Source organism: Neodiprion fabricii, chromosome 5 (genome assembly GCF_021155785.1).
Source record: "Neodiprion fabricii isolate iyNeoFabr1 chromosome 5, iyNeoFabr1.1, whole genome shotgun sequence".
In the NCBI taxonomy this organism is placed as follows: domain Eukaryota; kingdom Metazoa; phylum Arthropoda; class Insecta; order Hymenoptera; family Diprionidae; genus Neodiprion; species Neodiprion fabricii.
Window position 1 is genome coordinate 30,151,882 of NC_060243.1, and position 21,720 is coordinate 30,173,601.

At 34.6% G+C, this 21,720-nt stretch overlaps 1 protein-coding gene across 2 annotated transcripts; it reads left to right on the forward strand.

The window, feature by feature from the left end:
• Positions 1-5,495: 5,495 nt before the first annotated feature.
• LOC124182268 (26S proteasome non-ATPase regulatory subunit 6) lies at positions 5,496-8,966 on the forward strand. Of its 2 annotated transcripts, none has more exons than XM_046569285.1 (5): positions 5,496-5,742; positions 6,024-6,375; positions 6,439-6,767; positions 6,858-7,026; positions 7,118-8,966. In XM_046569285.1, the coding sequence occupies exons 1-5, from the start codon at positions 5,598-5,600 to the stop codon at positions 7,290-7,292; spliced, it is 1,170 nt and encodes a 389-aa protein (XP_046425241.1). In that variant the 5' UTR covers positions 5,496-5,597; the 3' UTR covers positions 7,293-8,966. The 2 variants fall into 2 exon arrangements, with proteins under 2 accessions (XP_046425241.1, XP_046425242.1); XM_046569286.1 differs by having other exon boundaries at positions 5,609-5,742; positions 5,973-6,375.
• The last annotated feature ends 12,754 nt before the right edge of the window (positions 8,967-21,720 follow it).

A 21,720-nucleotide genomic window follows, 5' to 3' on the forward strand; every position in this document is an offset into this window, starting at 1 on the left:
CGATACTAATATTATTATTATTATTATTATGAATATTAATAATTTTATTACTATTATTATTACTATTATTATTATTATTGTTGTTGTTGTTGTTGTTGTCATTATTATTATTATTATTATAATTATAACATGCGACGATGGTTGAGTACATGATATATAGTTATCATACGTATTATAAGTATATAGGAGATTTAATTGTGTCCCGGCGATATGGTGATTAACAATAATTAATTATTATTGTTTATACATATTGTTATATATTTGTTCAGTTTTAGGTATGACATTATTATAATAATATTAATTATTATTATTAATATTATCTTTTATTAACTAATGATTATTATTAATTAGAGAAATATTATTGGACATCCATGGTGGAAAAATATTTCTGACTCACTGTGTTCCAATTACGTGAAAGAAATTAGAATATTTTCGTAGATAATCAGAGATTATTAGACTATTCATAGTTTTTTTTTTTTTAGATTTATTCAGAAATATTCTGTAAAAGTCTGATAATGAGTAAGTATGAAAAACTCTGTGAAAAATCTGATAATCTTTGATTATATCTAAAAATATTCTAATTTCTTTCAAGTAATTGCAGGAACACTGTGACTCAGAAATATTTTTCCACCAGGGATAATATTAATTCAATTATTTTAGGAGAAAAGATATAATTGACTGGCGATAAATGCTAGTTCTTAAAAAACGCGAGTATAATAGCGGTAAACAGGTGGTATATATATATATATTATAAATGGAAATGCAATTAAAATTACAGTTTTTATATGTGATAATTTTGTTATGTCAAACGAAATTAATTCATGTGTAAAATCTGGCCTGCGTGCAATATACTTGTATATATACTGTACTTATACACATATATACATATATATGGATATATATATATATATATGCGGATATGTTTATATATGTGTATAATAGAATCCGTTCTGTCCGGGAAGAGGTGGAAATCAATTTAAGAATGATTCTTTATTCGAAACATAGAAAATATAATGATTGCGTAAAAATATGTATATTAGGTATACATATTATATCTCGAATACCGAAATTTGAAATATTTGAGCGTTGTGATGATTTTAGTTTTTTGTTTTTTTCTATTATTTTAAGTGAATGCAAATTTTTTTCTTAGCATTATCTGATCAGAGATTATTATTGTTGAGATTGTAAATATATAGTTTAAATTTACAAGAAATCGTTGCCTGCAATTTGTCCATATCAAGTTATAATAAGGCTTAGTCGAGACGGTTGCAATGCATATAACGCAGACTTGGCAATGATCGGATGAAAGCGATAGAACGCACCATATTTTTACCATCGGATTATAGAGGAATATTAGATTCGAGGTTAGGTCTAGTTTCTGGGAATGGAAGGCAAATGGCCGCGAAGCTTTTTCAATTGTCCACCTCGCGACTTTAGCCTCCAGGATTTTCCACCAACTCTGTGAATCGACAAAAATTTGAAATTTCATCGGATCATCGGCACCTGCACGATTAAGATATGTTACAATAACAATGTTTTTCACTTTCAAATATTCTCTCAACCGTGAATTGCAAATTGATTTTTGCCTTCTCTATGTCTGAATTACATCTGCAGTTATGTTTAAACCAGTATCGCTAAGCCTTGAATATATCAATTAAATATATGTCAATGATCTTAAAGTGGCGATCTTGTTTTCATCAGGCTTAAAACTTGGGGCTTTCGGAATTGCTATTGCGTTTTTGGGCCGATTGTTAGTAAATCTTAGATAGTCACTTATGAGCCGGATTTTTCGCCGTTTTTTTTTTTTTTTTTTAATGCGATGTAATTGAACAGGAAAAAAAAACTTCCTCCGGTTCCATAGTGTTATGTCGGTTGTGCGTCGAGAAATATAAAGCGTAATCTAGGCTTGCTTATAAAATTGTGCAATAATATTTTAATATCTTATTAATCGGCTAATCGGCAAAGAGGAAACTCTGAAGACGTTGCGACCTAGGTAATTTTCATATTTAAATTCGAATTGTCGGTATGTGCATTATTATACATAATTATATGATATTGTCAAAATGATCCAATTATACCCGCCGTTGAGCTTGTACATCATTCTGTGGTATATACGTGCGTATTTATACGTAATATCTTTTTGTTTTCTTTTTTTTTTTTTTTAAGTATACGCATAATTTGATCGCAGGTACCTCTATGGCATTACCTATTATACTTATTGTACACTGTATAAATCTTAACACAGAAAAATAGCCTGCAACGAATCTCATTTTTTTTACTGGTCCATTATGATATCTCTGCATGGATTTTAAAACTGTTCCTTGTCCTCTGGGTTATCCTCTATCCGTGTTATACACTATTCAAGACGTACGGTGATGATTACACACACACACACACACATCAATCACGTTAACTGTGTTATGTACTTAAATTATAATTTATCTTTCATCATTCAAGCTACAATGAGAAAAAGAAATAAAAATAGTAAGAAGAACTACGGTGCGCTACCCCATGGATTATAAACATATTACATAGTTAAACAGTTTGTTAGATATATCTGTTTGATATGGCATATTATAAATATTATTCAATGTAGAACAGATATCATCGAACAGAACGACTAAACAAGATAAAATATGATGCGAATCGACAAATATAGGGGTACATAAATAAAACGTATTAAATTATTAATCTTCCGAAATTTGCCACCATTGTTTGAAATTTGTCATAAAATTTTCCGCTTGACATAAAAAATTTCACATTAAATATGGAATACATGAAATTTTCGATAAAATATTGCCCGTCATGTTCAATTCGTCCATGGTGTTATCAAGTTTAATTTTTCACGTCTGATTACACCGTTGCGTTTGATCAAATTATTATTTAACTCTCTTGTGACTTAAAATTTGATAAATCTGTTATGACATTTATTGACAATATTATTTTTATTACTTTCAAATATTAATGATAGTAGTAATAATAATAATAATAATAATAATAATAACAACAAAAATAATAATAATAATAATAATACCGATATTAGTATACAATTATTAGTATAATACCATAATATGAAATAAATTTTAATATTATTATATCATTATTATATATTCATACACGTATAAATATACCCGAATACATGCAGTACTAGCATGATAAATAAAAAATTATATTGGTATAAAATAGTACACATACACCATAAATACCTATAATACGTGATATATGTGTACAGATAAGAAAATTTAAGTACTTAGGTATAATACATGATTTTTAAATGTTTCTGGAAACATACATAAAACGCGTGCATATATATAATAAATATATATATATATATATATATGAGTGAATAATAATAATAACAATACCACTACTACTAATAATAATAATACTAATAATTTTACGTAACATTTTATCAAGTAATCAAATAGAATGTGTTGAGATATTAATATGATGCACAGGGTATAGATGAAATCGTTAATAATAATAATAACAACAACAGCAACAACAAAAAAAACCAATAACTGTCTAATTATTAGATGTTCTTTCATTAAATTATCGGCCTGAAAATGTTATTAATGATGATGATAATAACAATAATAATAATAATGATAATGATAAAAATAAATTTAAAGAAATGAATGAATTCTGTAATATTAACAAATTTAAAACAATTCGCAACTAATAGATGTATAATTCTTTGCGAGAATCTATACAATAGTATAGATTACTACTACTACTACACTACTACTACTACTACTACTACTACTACTACTACTACTACTACTACTACTACTACTACTGCTAATCCTAATGCTAATAATAATAATAATAATAATAATAATAATAATAATATAATTATCAGAATTAAAATTGAAATATAAATGTTAATGTTAATTACCACGTAAACCTATCGAAGTAACTGACGATGATGCCGATGATAATGAGGTAAATGATTACGATTTATTAATTCGTATTGAATATAATTATACTTAATTGTAAATTATTGGATTAAATAATAACTAAGTATATATATACACATATAAAGAAAATTGCTGTTGAACGGAGCAAGTAATCATATTAAGTACATATAACGGTTACCTTTCATGTGGTTACATATGTAGCATCGAATTTTGCTGGTTTATAAATAACAATTATGTACTAATGACGCAAGAGTTAATTTCTACGAATTAACCGTAAGAAAGTATTGAAATTCGTCTCTAGTACCACGTGGAAAGTAATCTTATATAAGAGAGCTTGGGCCAGTGGCCTCCAAACATATTTTTTAATCGCTTCGAATCTCTATTGTTCTACGTATAATATAATGTGACTATACCTTAACTGTAAACGATAAATATGGATTGAATGAATGATTCAGTATAATTTGTTCGATATCAATTACTACTATTATCATTATTGTTATGATCGTTATTACCATTATCATTATCATTATTAGTACTACCAATATAATGATGATATTAAGCCGCGTTTAATTTATCCCCGTATTCAGAAATTATCGCAGAGATGGAACAGTAAGATCATTTCGCACCGCATACGAATACGAAGATGTCTTCGGCTCGATTTAAATATGTACTTGATGGAAATGAACATTAGTTTGACGATTAATCAAGTTATGGAAAAAGAGAAGATGAAAATATGAAAAAAACTTTGCTTCTGATGTTTAAAAGCTCTTTACTATACGGTGAGTAAGACTGATCGTCAGTTTCGATCTGTGAGATTGAGTTTCAATCTTATATGGTTTAAAATATCGTATATTCTAAACATAAGTGTATATATATATTATATATATATATTCATATAGATACATATTTTCTGTGTCTGTATTTAAAACCGTCGTTGGGGTATAAACAAGATGTGTGGAAAAAACCCAACTCACAATTAATACGGTAGATATCTGGAGTTATTTAAAATTGTATATAATTACTAATAGGAATCGAAACGCGGATTTTATTTATTATCGTACCGGTGCTCCCTGCCTCCAATTTTTTTTCTACAAATATTCTTGCAGTTCCTTTCTCGGTATAATCATTGTTGAAATATTACATCGTATAAGACGCTTCGCATTAAAGGAATTAAACTTGAAGATTAATTGGAATCAAATTTTTGCAGTAATTCTGCTAGAATCAAGATATGATTTCCATAAAATTTTGTTCTCAAAATTGGAATCAATCCGATGAATGAGTATGTATGAGGTATTTGGTACCGAAAGAGAGTAATCAGAAAATCATCTCAAATATATTATATGAATATCAAGCCGGTGAAACGTTTGTGCAATTAATATCTGTAGGTGAATGTGTTGACATTCAAAGGCATCGATGTCGCCGAATAGCAAACATTAGGAAGAATGAACTAACGAAGCAAAAGAGAGAAAACAAGAGACGACCGGGATCTGTAATACCGACGGGCTTTTGAGGCTTTGCAGGTTGATTTGTGGCGCTGTCTCTGGGGCGGTTAGTGAACCGTTTGACCAACTAGAGAAGCGTGTCACCCGTGTCACCATAAAGTGTAAATTCATTCCCGTCCTTAACAGTGGGATTGTTCCTTTATTGCTGAGTCGTAGGAAGCTGTCAAGAGGAAAAATGCCGTTGGAAAATTTGGAAGAAGAGGGTCTGGAAAAGAATCCAAATTTGGAATTGGCCCAGACAAAATTCCTGCTTGGTTTACCGGAGCACAAAGATGAGATAAGCTTGAAAACAAAGCTCCTCGATGCCATCAAAGCGGAAAGTAAGACAATACCACGGTACTATTTTTGCATGCGGGAATTACTGCCTGTAAATAAAAAAAATAATCATCAAAATACCAGCCAATCCCGTAATCACTCCATAGATCTTTTCTTCTACCTTTTGCGGTTATCGTCAACTCATCGGGAACATAACCTCGAAAATCTTGAAAAGTGCTTCCTAACCCCATATTTGAAAAAGCGTCAGCCGATTCGTGTTGCACTTTTGTTGCAGCCCACCTCTCTTCGAGCTAATCCAACTGACCTTTCGCGCTGTTCTTCCCAGATATGGCGCCGTTCTACAAAGAAGTTTGCCAGGACCTTAATTGGACTGTAGACGAGGCCTTTCTAGCAAAGATGGTAGCGACGAATCAGGAGCAGCTGAAGGTGCTCGATGCGGCGATCGAAGACGCGGAGCAAAACCTAGGCGAGATGGAAGTTAGAGAGGCGAACTTAAAGAAGTCTGAACACCTGTGCAGAATCGGAGACAAGGATGGAGCGATATCTGCATTTAGAAAAACTTACGATAAGACGGTATCTCTGGGTCACAGACTCGACATTGTCTTCCACAATATTAGGATCGGCCTTTTTTACATGGACCACGATCTCGTCACACGAAACATAGAGAAGGCTAAGAGGTAAAGATATCTGAATTTTTTTCACTTCTCTTACTCATAACTTTATTATTTCCATCTGCACAGCTTGATCGAGGAAGGTGGAGACTGGGACAGAAGGAACAGGCTCAAAGTCTACCAAGGAACCTACTGCATCGCAGTCCGTGACTTCAAGGAAGCTGCGACATTCTTCCTGGACACAATTAGCACGTTCACCAGCTATGAGCTGATGGACTACAACACATTTGTGAGATACACGGTCTACTTGAGCATGATAAGTTTGCCCCGTAACCAGCTTCGAGACAAAATTATTAAAGGTTCTGAAATTCTTGAAGTTCTCCACACCAATCCCGACACCAAGGACTATCTGTTTTCTTTGTACAATTGCCACTACGCTGATTTCTTCAAAAATTTAGGTAAGATTCAGACTACACATTTTCCGTAATGAGAAATTAGATCCCAAACCATGATTCATAGAGTTATCCATTTCTAAAATTATGTTTCAGCCCAAGTTGAGGGATTGTTGCGCAGAGATTACCTCGTTTTTCCCCATTACCGTTACTATGTTAGGGAAATGCGTATCTTAGCTTACACTCAGCTCCTCGAGTCCTACAGATCGCTTACGCTTCAGTACATGGCTGAAGCCTTTGGCGTCACAGTGGATTATGTCGACCAGTGAGTATTACTCTTGTTTGTGATGTTAACTCGACTCGCATCGCAAGATCTGCTCAACTACTTTCCTTGGTATACTTTTTCTGTCACCCAGGGAACTTTCGCGCTTCATAGCCGCCGGACGACTGCATTGTAAAGTCGACCGTGTTGGCGGTGTCGTGGAGACAAATCGACCGGACAGCAAAAATTGGCAGTACCAAGCTATGGTTAAGCAAGGAGATTTGCTTTTAAACAGAGTCCAGAAATTGTCTCGAGTGATAAATATTTAATTGTAACGAATAATAACAGCGGGGGGCTCAGGGATCATCGGTCAAGTTCGTAAACCGAACGCTTTCTTTTGCGTACAAAGTTATGCAGAAAATGAGAATCTAAAACAACGTTTTGTTATCCTGAAACGGAGAATTTAACATCAAGCTCGCGAATCACGGGTCCGTTTGAAAGGTGCAATTTGCCGTTATGCTAACAATGCCGTTGAAAAGTAATCATAGATTTTTACGGTAATTAGGATGTTTTCAGTGTAGAATTTTATCGGTTTTTTTTTCTTCACTCGAGATATTCGTCGACTTCGGAAGGGAAAAATGAAAAAAAACTCACCTGTTTCTAGAGAAATTTCCATATACTTATAATTTTAATATTATTCGCACGAACTTCGTCAATACGAATCATTATTGTGTTTGAAAACCAAAATTTACAAAAGATAAAAATAAATATGAGTAACATAAAAGTGCGGAAACGATACTCTTGAATAAACTAAATAAAACTTACGTAGTCGGTAAGACAAAACTTTGCGAAAATATTTTTCTACATTTTTTGAGTTCCACATTAACGGTTTTGCGAATATTCCTCGGGTAATATAAAGATGAATTCATTAAGCATCATGAACATAGAATTTTTATTTTTATTTTGCCTTCAAAGATTTGCTGATTTATTGCTTAATATCTTTGTGACTTAGATCGATTAGTGTTATTGGTTCTTTTTTTAAATAATGTAATCCGCGTTCCACTTCCTGTAATAATTTCTCACACATAAAAACAGGAAATCTTCAAAGGTTAGCGAATCTTTTCGTGTATTAAAAATTTCTGAAAATGAAGAAGAATAATCGCGACTCATCCATTCAGACGTAACCAACGAATTAATGATTACACCAAGGTTTATTAGTCAATGGTGAAAATTCCGTTGCTTAGCGTCAATTATATTATAAGTAACCGTGGGGAGTCTGCTCGTTACAGTCAACGGTATAATAATTTATCATCTCTAAAAAGTAATATATAGACGCCTGGGAGAGTATAACGGTAAGTATAATAATTGTCATAAGTCCAACTAAAACTGAATGCCGCGGTTCAGTTTTCTTAAAATATTATCCGATTTCGCAAGGAATCGGACACTTGGCATTCGTTTCTGTCACACTCTAAACGCGCTATTGAGTAACAACAGTGTCTTTAACAAAAATCTTTCCCCAACCAACGAGGACACGATTACGGTAAAAGAACATCAAGAGGCAAAAGAGAGAAAAACTAATTGTAAGCCAACCCTAGAACGTCTGTTGATAGTTAAGAAAAATGATTAATTATAAAATACGGTAGACAACAACATATTTATATGTAGGGGAGAAGCGGACAAAATGGATCGCATTAAGGGAGGAATGACGTTAAACCAATTTCGACAACACTATTTTATTGTCTTTGGCCTAAAAATATATTCCAACCGTTATCGGCATTTTTTGAAATCCCATTCGATTGTAAAGGGGGCTCATTTTGCCGGCCTCTTCCTCGTACGGAGTAACGTGTAAAAGATTGTATGACCTTGTCTACGTCACGGATGTCAGACGAATACGAGGCCCAGCCAGTGACGCACATCCCTTGGATAGTCTCATTACAGTCAAGGTAACGTGATTCTTAACAATTGTAAAGGTCGTTTATAATATGTTATGGTATATTTCGTTATCTTGTCAATCTCTGAAGTAATGTGTAAAGTTCACGATGTTGTCGTATTGCTGCGTTGTTGATGATTCTTGAATACAACTTCGATATTAATGCAAGATTTACAACCGTTGGTGTACAGTACAATCATTGATGTGAAATGAGGTCACAATGATTAGAAAAAGAATTTCAATAATATGGTGCAGTCTATTTATTCGGTTTGGTCGCACCCTGCCTTAAGGAAAATGACGTCATATTAAAAATGAATTTGAATCTAAAATCGTCATATTCGCTACAAATTATTGTAGTCCATCAGGAGTAGAACCGAATGTTTTTAGCAAGATGTTGAGAATTTCAAATGACCCAATAGCCCTTGCGAGAAAGGCGGCGCGACTACAAAACAATTGTTGAAAATTTGACTATCATATAATTTTGTAATTAGAAGAAAAGTAAGAATGATATTAATAATAGAATCGGTATATCCATTCGGCAAGTATTTTAGCTTTGTGCATTTGAAGAAAAATTGCGATGTGAAAAACAAAAGGTAAAGGAATCATGAATAGGGAGAAAATGGGCGAGGTGAATGGATCCCGATATTGTCTCATAGATGATTGAAGTATCGGGGAATGACGGAGACTGAGAGAGAAAGAGATTGTCTCGTAATTGGCAGTCCGCGCTAGCCTGCGCTCTCGGAGAGGGATAGAGAGATGGAAAGTTAGCGAGAGGGACTGAGAGCAGTGGCAGCGGACATATATGGTCGGCCCGGTGCCAGAGGCTCTCGAATTACAAGCCGGCGCGGCGCAGCTGGTATCGCAGCTCGGGTCTGCGCCTGCCTTCGGTCCTTCAATCCTCTTTCCCGATGCGCGGAGCCAGAAGCAACAGCAGCAGCAGCGGATCCAGAGCCGAAGAAGCGGAGGCATCGCCGTGTTTCACGGCGCCCACCGCCGACGTCGACGCCGACGCCCGCTACCAAAAATACCTCGCGTCTGAACAACAAGTGGAAACCGCTCTGGGCAATTCATCCATCCATCCATCCATCCCCATCCTCACCTTCTGCAATCCCATCTTATACCCACCCACAATTTTCCTTATTTCAATATTATCAAGCACCCACCTCCTCCTCCACCCCCCCTAATTCACGCACACGCACACATATTCGTCTGTCGTGTGTTGCACTCTATTCGGTTTAGGGTGCGTTGCAAAATTAGCTCCAAGTGCTGTCAACAATCTTTCATCTCTTTTGCGCTGCGGAGTTTGTGACTAGCCATGTCTCTGTCCTAGGGAATTTTTAGCGCTGCCAGATAGTTTCGGAACCCACCCTTAGTCGCACCTAGCTATAGGTCACGGATAGTGACATTTGTCGAAAATAAATTATTGCCTGCTACTAATTATTACAGTCTATCAGTGCATCGAGGCCAATGTTTTGGGTACATGTATTCGAGAGTATCGTTATACAGTAACGGATTTATAGGTGTATTATTCGGAATCGCAAGAAACTTTGATTCAAGTAACTATTTACTGTGTATACAGTTTTCAATGCTTCTATTAAATTTTTTTGGTTATAGCAACGTTAAATCTGTTTGTTTGGCTTACTGTTGTGTATTTTTTTTTCGTCGCTAAACAAGATCTTAACATCAATTTATTTTTGTACCGAATTATCGGGATGAGTACGAGTGACGATGTAACCGAAAAGAATAGTAGCACCTGCTAGATTTTCTGCTTACAGGTATAAAACCAATTTGTATTTCGTACCCAAAACTATATTTTCAGGGATTTCTCCCGGTCTACTAAATTATGATTTCCGATAGTACATGAAATTGGCAAATTGTTTACGTGAGATCGCGATATCGCAAGAAAAGTTGAGGATTCTTCAAATTTAATATCCAAATGACGTCATTTGTTTTCTTGTTTTTCCACGTTCATTTCCTCTCTCTATTTTCACTTTCTTTCCACTGCAACTTCGTTCTCGATATATTGTACAAACAAGAATCTTTTTCTTTTTCGGATGAGTCGTATGTCCCATTTTTTTTTTCTGGTAATAAAGAAAAAAGAACCTCAAACACGCACAGAGATTTTGTTCCTTGCTCTTGCAGTATACCTACATGTGGTATTGTGAGTAACAGAAAAAAGAAAAAGGGAAAAAAAAGTAAATCTTCCTCGTAAATCGCGGGTGAATAAATATGAGGAAGACGAGCTTTTATTTTCTTAGTTACGAATTTAGATCGGTGAATAACGATCATTATTTGGCCAAGAGCGTGATGCAACATGCGTGAAAAATTTCGTCAATCGCAAGCCTGTACACTAATATGCATACGTATACGTGTCACATGTAACTTATTTGTCACTGCAGAATGCATGCGTTCATTATTTTTCAATTCTTTCGAAAGAAATTCTTATTTCATTTGTTATGCTTTGTACAGTTGATTGATGTCTGTTTTTACATACTAGCGTGCCGAGTTTATTTTTACAAAATACCTGTGATAAGCCCGACTTATATATAACTTAATATTCGTCTCGACTTGTTATTTTTTGGTTCTGTTATTGAGATGAAATTTTTCCTTCCACTGCTTAGTCTTACTTTCAATTTATAAATATACAAAATTTTTGTTGACTTTTAGAATCTGTAATAACATTATGTATATATATGTATACATCAACGATGCTCTTTGCCATGAAACGGTGTTTATCTCAATTTAAAAATTTTTCTCCAGTCCACGTGCCCTACATTTTTCTCCCCTTTCATGTTAATATGCGCCGTTTTATTAAACTTTTTTATAATCTTTGAATGGAAAACAGAAGGCAAAAAGAAAAAATCGTATATCAAAAATCGTACATTTATTATCGTTAGTGATGGATGAGGATTTTTCAATTTGCTATTCACATAAGTTGCCACTACATAGATAATGATTAATTGGCGAGTAGATCGAACGATCGAAGGAAAAAAAGAGGTAAATTTTGAATAGAAAAATGGTCGAATCCTCGGTATGACCGCCCGTGTATTTTGCTTGTAACACAATTTTTCCGGGCAGCATAATAGGTTGCTGTCTTGTCCTGTCCTCATACTCATAATATCTATTTTCAGAATGGTCCAACGGTTATGTTTAGAACAGCTGTTCCATATACACAAGACTCGACATACTTGCGAGACTACCTCGAGTAAAACGTGCAAAATGTATAAATCCCAACCCTGCAGATATACATATACACGTACTTTCAGGCACTTTCATTGCCGGATGTTCCCAGCCTTCGTTAACTATGTCTGCAGTCATCTTCTGTCACAGAATAACTCAATTCAAAATAGGCGCTTTGACAACTTTATGCATAAAACGTGCAGAGAAGCGAGACCGTTTCCCAATGTGTAGAACCAATTATCAGCAAAGTTTTCTCCTTTCCAAATCAAATAATTGTAAACAACAGTGTTCCCATTATGCCATGAAATATATGGAATATTAATCCTAGAACGGTAACGGGGTGTGAAACAACACCAATTTAAATTTCCCGCCGCAAAAGAACAGCTAACGTTTTCGACTCGAGACACATCAATTTCTGAACCCATTTTTGGAACTTACGCAAAAAGTTTTTTAGCACATGTGATTTTTTATTAAAAAAATTAAGAAAATGATACCCTATTGGACCGTTAACGATACGATGTACCCGGGATATGAAATTTACAAGATGGGGTCTTTTTCACCCCCCCGTTACCGGAATAGGTAAAAAAAATAACTTTACCGTTCTAGAGTTAATTTCAGATTATTTCCAAAGAATTTGTCTAATTCCCTGGTAATTTTACTAACTCTAGGGATTTATTATTTTCTTTTTTTTTCCCCATTTTCGACGATTAAAGATTTGTTCCTGCGTCGGACGCTACGTGGCATATAATTCTCGTTGGCGAAGAGCTGTGATAGAAATATGAAAATAGGGTTAAAACCGAAAGTCTGAGCATGACATTTAATAGGCTCTTGATCTCACCGCTGAAACGTGAACGATGTATTTCGATATTTAGCCGCAGATCGGGCTGTACTACAAATAGTTGATGCCGGTACGAGTATGTTTTAAAATAATTCAATCATATCTATTACGTGTTGAAAGTTATACGAACAAATTTCTATTCCGCATAATAATAATAATAATAGTAATAATAATAATAATAATAATGAAGTTGTTGCGGAGTAAAAATTCTTCGAATGTATTTTATACACAGTTTGCATAAACGATTGCGCGTGTTCTTCGTTAAGCTTCAATTTTCGCTGCAGGGTGACGGACACAAAATTCCTTGGCAGAAGTTGCAGAATAAAGAAATATGTCAAATAGCCAGAGACATCTCTGGCATTTTTTTTTCACTCATCCCTTAGCCAGGGCGACGGTGTAAACAATTTGTAGCCTCGCGTTTTGGCGCAGCACATCGAGAAGATGTATTAATATAGGTACAATCTATACCTCTTGTCATAATAGACCATTTTGGAGGTCTCTTAAACCACTTAAAGAAACAAGCGTTACGTATGATCTGTTCGGCTAACACTAGAAGATCACAGAAAACGTTTTGCAAGTGAATTTGGAACGAGTAAAATTCGAAATTATCATTTCCTACGAAGAAAAGGGACTATCTCATATCGACCTGTGCATTCTTTTTTTTCTTTTTTTTTTTTTTAAAAAAACACGTCTTGGATCCGTTTCGAAAAAATTTGTATACATCATACTTATTCTCCGTCTATTGGGATTGTCACTTTGCAATGCGTCACATGGTGGAAAAAAAGTCAAACTAATGCATCTAGGTTGACAGCTGATCGTTGACCGTGTTTTTTCGCGTGCGGATGGTAAAAAATGTACATTAATCAATTACGTTTCATCAATTTATGTAACATGAGTAATTTGAAACCCCAAGAATTACGATTCGCCTTCATTGAAATTAAAAACTTAGGTTATGTGGTGATAAAATGGCGCCGGCAACCATGCTTTGACGTCACGAGGACATTTTTCAATAACAAATCTCAGATCGTAATCCTTATCCTGATTTCGATTTTTGACTCGTCGGTGTAACCCCGATTGTAACATCGAATGACACTCTGCGACGGTGGATTTGAGGCAATGTAGATATAAAAAAAAAACAAAAAAAACAAAAAAAAAAAAAACGAAAAAAAAAAGTGAGATACGGTTTAATGATTTCGGGTTGCCAAATTCCCCCGCTTTATTTTCGTCCTAACGTAAATAATTAAAAAAAGATGGAAATTCTCGACTGTTCTCGCTCCTCGCCGTGTATTTGGTCGGTAACAGACCTGACCCTATTTCCATTGCAATAATTATAGAACTGGCTTGAAAACATCGTACCGAACGCGTTCCCGAGAACTGTTTAACCCGTCGTGATTCAGTGAAGAAGCATAGACAGAAAATTTCAAGATCCTGTCTCAATCGACGTTTGAAAAGGAAAGGCTGCGGAGGGGGAAAAAATAATGTAAACAAGATAATGCAACCTTCGTCTGTACAGAATATTTAAAACGCCTATCTATCCAGATCGAAATTATTCGCAATCGTTAGCTCTTCGATTGCCGATTTTAAACAAATGTCGCATTCTTGCCTAACCCCGACTTTTCAACACCCAATTAACGCTTCTAAAAACTGGACAACAACTCGAAAAGAACCCCCTTTAACGAATATTTTACCATGCGATTTTCTTTTTTGTTTAAGCTGCATTTATGTCATATTTACTTTATCCCACGTAATATAAAGTTATCCATATATTAGTATACCGGCATCAAAGTCTCGGTCTATAATTATACATTTCATATTGTTGGCTTAAACGTAAAGCACCCCAATATATTGTACATCTGCACCTGTTCGAACAGCTGATTGCAATCGTATGCATATAGATGCGATTTTAGCGTACCGAAGTGCATACCTTAAAAAATTGATTTATGACAATTTGCATATTACTGGCAGTCAGAAATTTGCGGCGATCTTGATCGGCAATTCTCCAGAAAAAGAGGAAAGTGAAAAGAATTATCAAATTTCCGCACAATCGTGCGATTGTATTAATCGAGGAAACGTTGTGTAACTGTCAAAAGATCTCTATCTATCTGTTGAAATTAATAAAAATTCTCAACTGCGATCAGAGTTCAGACGAAACGATAATTTTTTTCCGGTACAGATACGCGATATTTTGTACAAACAATCTGCGTCTCTGTCCGCAAAAATTCTGGAGAGATTCGTGGAATGGATTATTTTTATTCCGCGGTGAGATATTAATCAACCGGTTTGCTCGTAATTTTTCGTTTTTTTTTTTTTTCTCTCATACTCATATTCGTTTTTTTCTCAAATACTTGCGAAAAATATCCGTTGCACCGCTCACGCACAGGGTGAAGAATGCAATAATATTTCCACGAATTTATGATTATTTCTTTTTGCGCATTGTATCCTTATTTTTATATACCACCAAAGATATTATACCGGTATCTGTAGCTCAATATATTTCACATACATCGTATCGTTGATGAAATGATTGAGTTATCTACTGCAGCGATACAACATTCCGTAGCATATATTTCTGTTATAGGTGTGTCTGTAACTTATATGGTTCGATAAATCCGATTGGTGTAAAATTAAACAGAAATATCACTCGCCGCTCCGCAATTCGGGTTTCACGTTTTACCAATAAACACGGGTTCTGGTTTTACGATTTTTCACTTACCCCAGTACTTATAACCTATCATATAAATCTAGAAGCTGAGTATATAGGAAGCTTTATAAAGCTTATCTGATTCGCGCAGTGGTCCGAATCCGTCTACTTTACTTATTCACTTTTTTATATTTTTTACAAGCATATTTTTTTTACCTCGCTTCGATCTCAACTACGTAGAATAAAAACGTCCAGGGTCCTTATTTTTAAGTTGTATATTGTAAATATTTGAGAACTTTTTTTGTTCCACTATATTTTCACGAATGAATAATTAGTTGGATAAAAAAATCGTTCGGTTTAAAAAAGAGGAATAAATAAATGTGAAAAAAAAAAAATTATGAAAAATAAAATAATGTGGCCACGATATTATTACTATCATTATATTCGCGGTCGAATGTAACAAGATGCGAAGCTAGATTTGGGTTCGTAAAAATTGAAGCGGTTTCATATTATACACCTCCGATTATAATGCACCGGTTTCCAAAGTATTTCCTGAAGTGGAACGCCACACTTGTGTTACATTTATATACGTATATCTGTGGTAGTAGTCAAGGTCATAACTTGCACGTTAGAAACGACCTTGCGCATTAGGGCCGTATCTAATTTCGGAATATACCATGCATACAACCCTGTACACGTATACAAAATATATATATGTATGTAGGTATACATGTCAACATGCGTGATGCGGTAGTTGGATTTATAATGCGGTAATATAATGCCGAATACGTGTGATTTTGAAAAAGAAAAACACCCTCAAAATATTATAACCACACGATTGTTTCTAAAGATAAAAACAGTCGAATATCTAGGTATATGAATTTATAGATTCCCTCCTACAGGTACGTATATCGATGTTTTATTCGATGCGATAAAATTTGCAATCACATGATTTGCGGAAAGAAAAAGGATGAGAAGAAAAAAAGAAATATCGATAAAAATTGTCTTTCCCTCGGGTTGTTTAAACGCGATGATCTTTGACGGACAGCTTAATGGCGGGAATCGGCCCGCCGATTATTACATAACCCAGCGAAGCCGTGGGTATACAATATGGCCACTGGCAGCCGCCAAATAGCTGGAGGCTCGGCGGTATTGGGAAATCTGCCGGGGGCGTGGCTTCTCCTTGCGGCAGAAGCAGTAACTATTCTAAAACGCATTTTTAAATCAGCTTTCGTGTTCTTATGTGAAAGTGTGTATTTATTTACAGTTATTAAACTCGAATTTTCAAACAAAATTCAATAAAATATGAAAATTTCAATACAAGAAATTTGTGAGTTTGCAAATACTCCGCCTAGTCATAAAAATTTTATTGGTGGTGAAGATATACTTGATGCGGGACATCTAATGAAATTTTGGCCTACAGCAATCACATACTAGTTGTGATAATGAGTATAAAATAATTGCATTCTGTCTCCAAACTTCTCGTTTAAAAGATCCACCGCATGAAATTGTGGGTGCAATATCGCAACATTGGCTGCAATGAAAAATAAAATTTAATGTTTATTGTTTTTTATTTTTTCTGACAAATATTACACTACAAAAAATTTCATTTCATATTGATGATAAACAAATAATTATGAAATGAAATTCTATAGGTAATTACTTACATATTGGTATGAAGTCATTTTTGGTGAAATGTAATGAAAACACTTTTTTTGACTGTGTAACCTCATTCCCAATTTTCAATGCTTTTATCCAAGCTAATCGACGATCAATTACTTCATCTTCACCAAATTTATTTTTGATTACTACAAAACTAGAATTTGCCGAAGGAAAAGTGTAAAATCGAACTGTATTGTTCTTACTAGACTTGCTATTACACCCATACACGCAGCAGAAAGTTTTATATTTATTTTCTCGTGATGGAAACTCCATGATTAAATTTTTTGATCAAATATTGAAATTTAAGATGTTTTTAAGTAATAACTAAGCTTACAGATAATAATTGATTACTTAATATTTAAAAAAAAGTTTAACACTTTTAAACTACATTTCTCACATATTATATTTGGTATCAGCAGTTTAAACTTGACCTGCATAGAGTAGTTTATATTTGATCCGTCAGGTAGCGTATCTGAGTGGATGATTTCCCAATAGATTGTAATATGTAAAGATAGATTCACGAGTGAGGGGTGACCGGTTATATATAGAATAGCCGTTCTGCTTGCCAGACCTGATCCTAACCTGACCCTATCCTGGATCACATTTTCGCCTCTCAAAATCACAAATCGCTTCCTCAAAACTCACGATAATAGAGCACTAAATATATACAGATTTTTTTAAATTCCACCGCAGGCCAGATTCTCCTCAGCGTCATCAATATACTCGTATTTTTGTACCAAGTAAAATTTCGTTGCCTATAGTTACTAAATAGAAGATTCTAGGGGAATTTGTATCGTTGCAGTAACCGAGTAAAATTTCGTTTGTTATAGTTACTAAATATAAAATTCTAGGGGAATTTTCATCGTAACAGTAACTAAGTAAAATTTCGTTTGTTGTAGTTACTAAATAGAAGATTCTAGGGGGATTTGTATCGTTACAGTAACCCAGTAAAATTTCGTTGCCTATAGTTACTAAATATAAAATTCTAGGGGAATTTCTATCGTAACAGTAACTAAGCAAAATTTCGTTGCCTATAGTTACTAAATATAAAATTCTAGGGGAATTTGTATCGTTATAGTAGCCAAGTAAAATTTCGTTTCTTATAGTTACTAAATATAAAATTCTAGGGGAATTTGTATCGTTATATTAACCAAGTAAAATTTCGTTTGTTATAGTTACTATATAGAAAATTCTAGGGGGATTTGTATCGTTACCGTAGCCAAGTAGAACTTCGTTTGTTATAGTTACTAAATAGAAAATTCTAAGGGAATTTTTATCGTTACAATAACGGTTTCAACACAGTTGTAATAATAAGAAAATTTGTTACAAGTAACGATTTGGTCAATTTAGTGCGATTAGAGTTGTCTGTACTAAATTTTTCGGTTCTTGAAACATGATAAAATTTTCTTTTTTCTTCACCGTCAATCAAACAATATCTTAACATCAATTTATTAGTGCACCAATATAAAACTGTAGTCATAGTTACGAGAAAATACAGTACAAGTGACCAGAATGAAAAAACCCACTAACCGTACACATGCAAGATTTTCTACTTTGCCACTAAAAAACTCAAGTTCGTATTGTACTCTGAACTATATTTCTCGATTATGTTTACAGCTGTGTGTAACAGTTGACGTTTCATTTCTTTCGGAAGTCCAATCGAAAAAGATACTCGTTTCAAAGTTTTGTTTCTCGCCCAGTTACTCGGTTACACTTAGTTTCCATTTTAAAAAAAAATTTCTTATAACATTCAATTTCATCGTACTGTTAAACCCGTGGGATAAATTTGTATAATAAGAGGGCACTTGCCAATGCACAGTGCCTATAGACGCCTCGTTACATCCATACATTATACACATCTTACTGTCCAATATACGAATAGGTACAAACTTATAAGTTGAACTATTTTTGGCACGTCCGGTTGATGACTTTCGAGCATCCCGCGATGACTAACCGCGGGTCCTCATAGATACTTATGTACACAGGTATACACGTATGTACATACTTACGTCTAGATGATATATAATTTAGGTATATACTCGCCGCCTAACTTCTGTATTATATACATTACATATATATATGTATGTATGTATGTGTATGCATGTATAAACGTTTGTTAACGGATTGAAATTGATTGGTTGTCATTCGCGACGACACAGATGACTATTAAACGTTGGCATCACTTAGTCAGCCAGTATAATTCCCGATTCCTACGACAGTCCGAGATCAATTTTTAGAGTCTTGTATATAATACACAATGGACAGTTATCTATAACGTTCTATCTTATACGTTTGTTAGATTATAGTTGCCGTTTTAACGACTCTTCGGGGCTAAATAAAGCTTGCATGCGGTATTCTTTCGTCTTGTGTCAATATTTATTTTGTTTCTTGCTTTTTTTTTTTCTCTCTTCATCAAATATTTACTCATTCGCGATGACAAATTCTTCCATGCAACGATCTTCTTTCTTTTTATTTTATGGCTTAATAATGTCGGTAGAGCTGATAATAGCTACAAGAGTTTCAGCATATGTAGAAATTATTCAAGCATAATCGAGAACTTGTGCGAAAAATTATTTGCCTATTTTTCTTGTCAAAGTTTATGCTTGCGCTTCCGTTCGTCGGTCTGGAAAATCGTTCTTAGAATTCGTCGTCAAACGTATTTAAACCGTTTCAGACTATTTGCACAAAAGATTTGAATTTTCGTACTAAAAACCGTTCGAAACGTTCTTAGAATCGAAAACAGAACCATTCCGCACTCTTTGTACAATTTTCCCTCAAGTTCAATTCGATAATTTTGGTTTCAAATTTCAACAGTCGACGTGGATGTGAGGAAAAAAAAACAAAAAAAAAAAAAAATTGCTAAAATAATAAAAATAAAATACTCCGTTCATTGTAATGCAATTTGTATTTTATTTCAGCCAAGTTACGAAACACAAACGTGCAATTGTATTTAATATCTTGTTTTTTTGAAACACTAAGAACGGACTTGATTCGTATTTCATTTCACCCCTCTTAATTACAAAATGCGGATGTAATTTTGTTATTTTATTTTGCATTGAAATTACAAAATATAAATCTTGCGTGTGCATATTATTTCATTCCATTTCAATTACAGAAAGGGAACGTAATTCGTGATGCAATTACTTGCATTTCAATTGCATATTGTAATCGGGAATAAAAATAAAAGGTGAAAATCACAGGGGAAATTGGAGCATTCCTAGAACGCGAGCTTCTTCACGATGACATCAACAGGCAGCCGCGCGCTTCTGACAGTTAGATGTAAGCGTGACGTCAAATTTCGTGTAGATAAGTATCGTTTGTGCGAACGTGCGGAAGAGCACGACGTACGTGTTTCTGCGTCCTTTATGCCCGTTGACCGTTACTACTGAACTTGTCAGAGTGAAACGATCGGCCGAACTTGCGGCGATACGTTCCCCTGAAAATCCTATACGTATGACCAATCTATCTATATACCTCATTATACGCGTCTATTCTAGCGGAACTAAACATAACCGCCGTTGACAACGCGGTTCGACGTTCAATTCACGATCAATTAATCTCGCGCGTTTCGTCGTTGGAAAGTTTGGCAAAGTGAGGGAAAATTAAACAGCGACAACTGCATTTCAATTCGAGTGTGATTTCATTATGATTGCAATGAAGATAATTATATTTCTGGCTACGATGTTGCCTTTTTATATCGATTTTTTTTTCGTTGACTTTCTCGCGTTTCTCAGATGACTTTTTTGGCTCGAAGAGAAGTGAAGAAGAAGAAGAAGAAGCAGGGGGGGGGGGGGACTACAACAATTAAAAATCACGTAAGATTTGACTAACGAAATTTAACGTGAATGTCATGCAAAATGCTCGAGGAGCTTTTCGGAAAAGAAATCGATGAATCGTATGCAGATGTATTATTCTAACAACCTCAAGCCGTAAATATTCATCGAGCTTTCGCGTCAAGTGATCATCGTTTATTTATCTTTTCACGGTTTTGGGAATTAACGGCGTTCATCGAACGGCGAAGAAAAATGAAAAACGTTGAAAATAAAAAAAAAAAGAAATTACGCTAGCTATACAAGCTCTGCAGCTAATTGCTCCGAGTTATTCCACCGAGTCTCCTGTACAATTTACGTTATGGAACATAGTTGAAAAGCGGGCTTGAGGAAGGAATGAAAAAGAAAAAACAAAAAACGCGTCAAGGATACGGATACGAATTACTCGTGACTTCGAAATATGCGGTACAACCGTGTAGAGACGTACTAAAATATTACACGTTCTGCGCACGTATAGGTTATTTAAACATAGATAGACACACTAGTTAGGTATAAGTACAGTTAGACAGTGTAGTTAGGTACACGTATAGTTAGACAGGGAAGGAACACATGTAGTGAAAATTGTGCGACATCGAGTTAGGCGGAATACCCACACACATGCGTCTATATATCGAAGTAGAGGGGATGCGGAATGAAAGGTGGAAAAAAGGAGGGGATTGGTTTGGGCGAGGGCGGT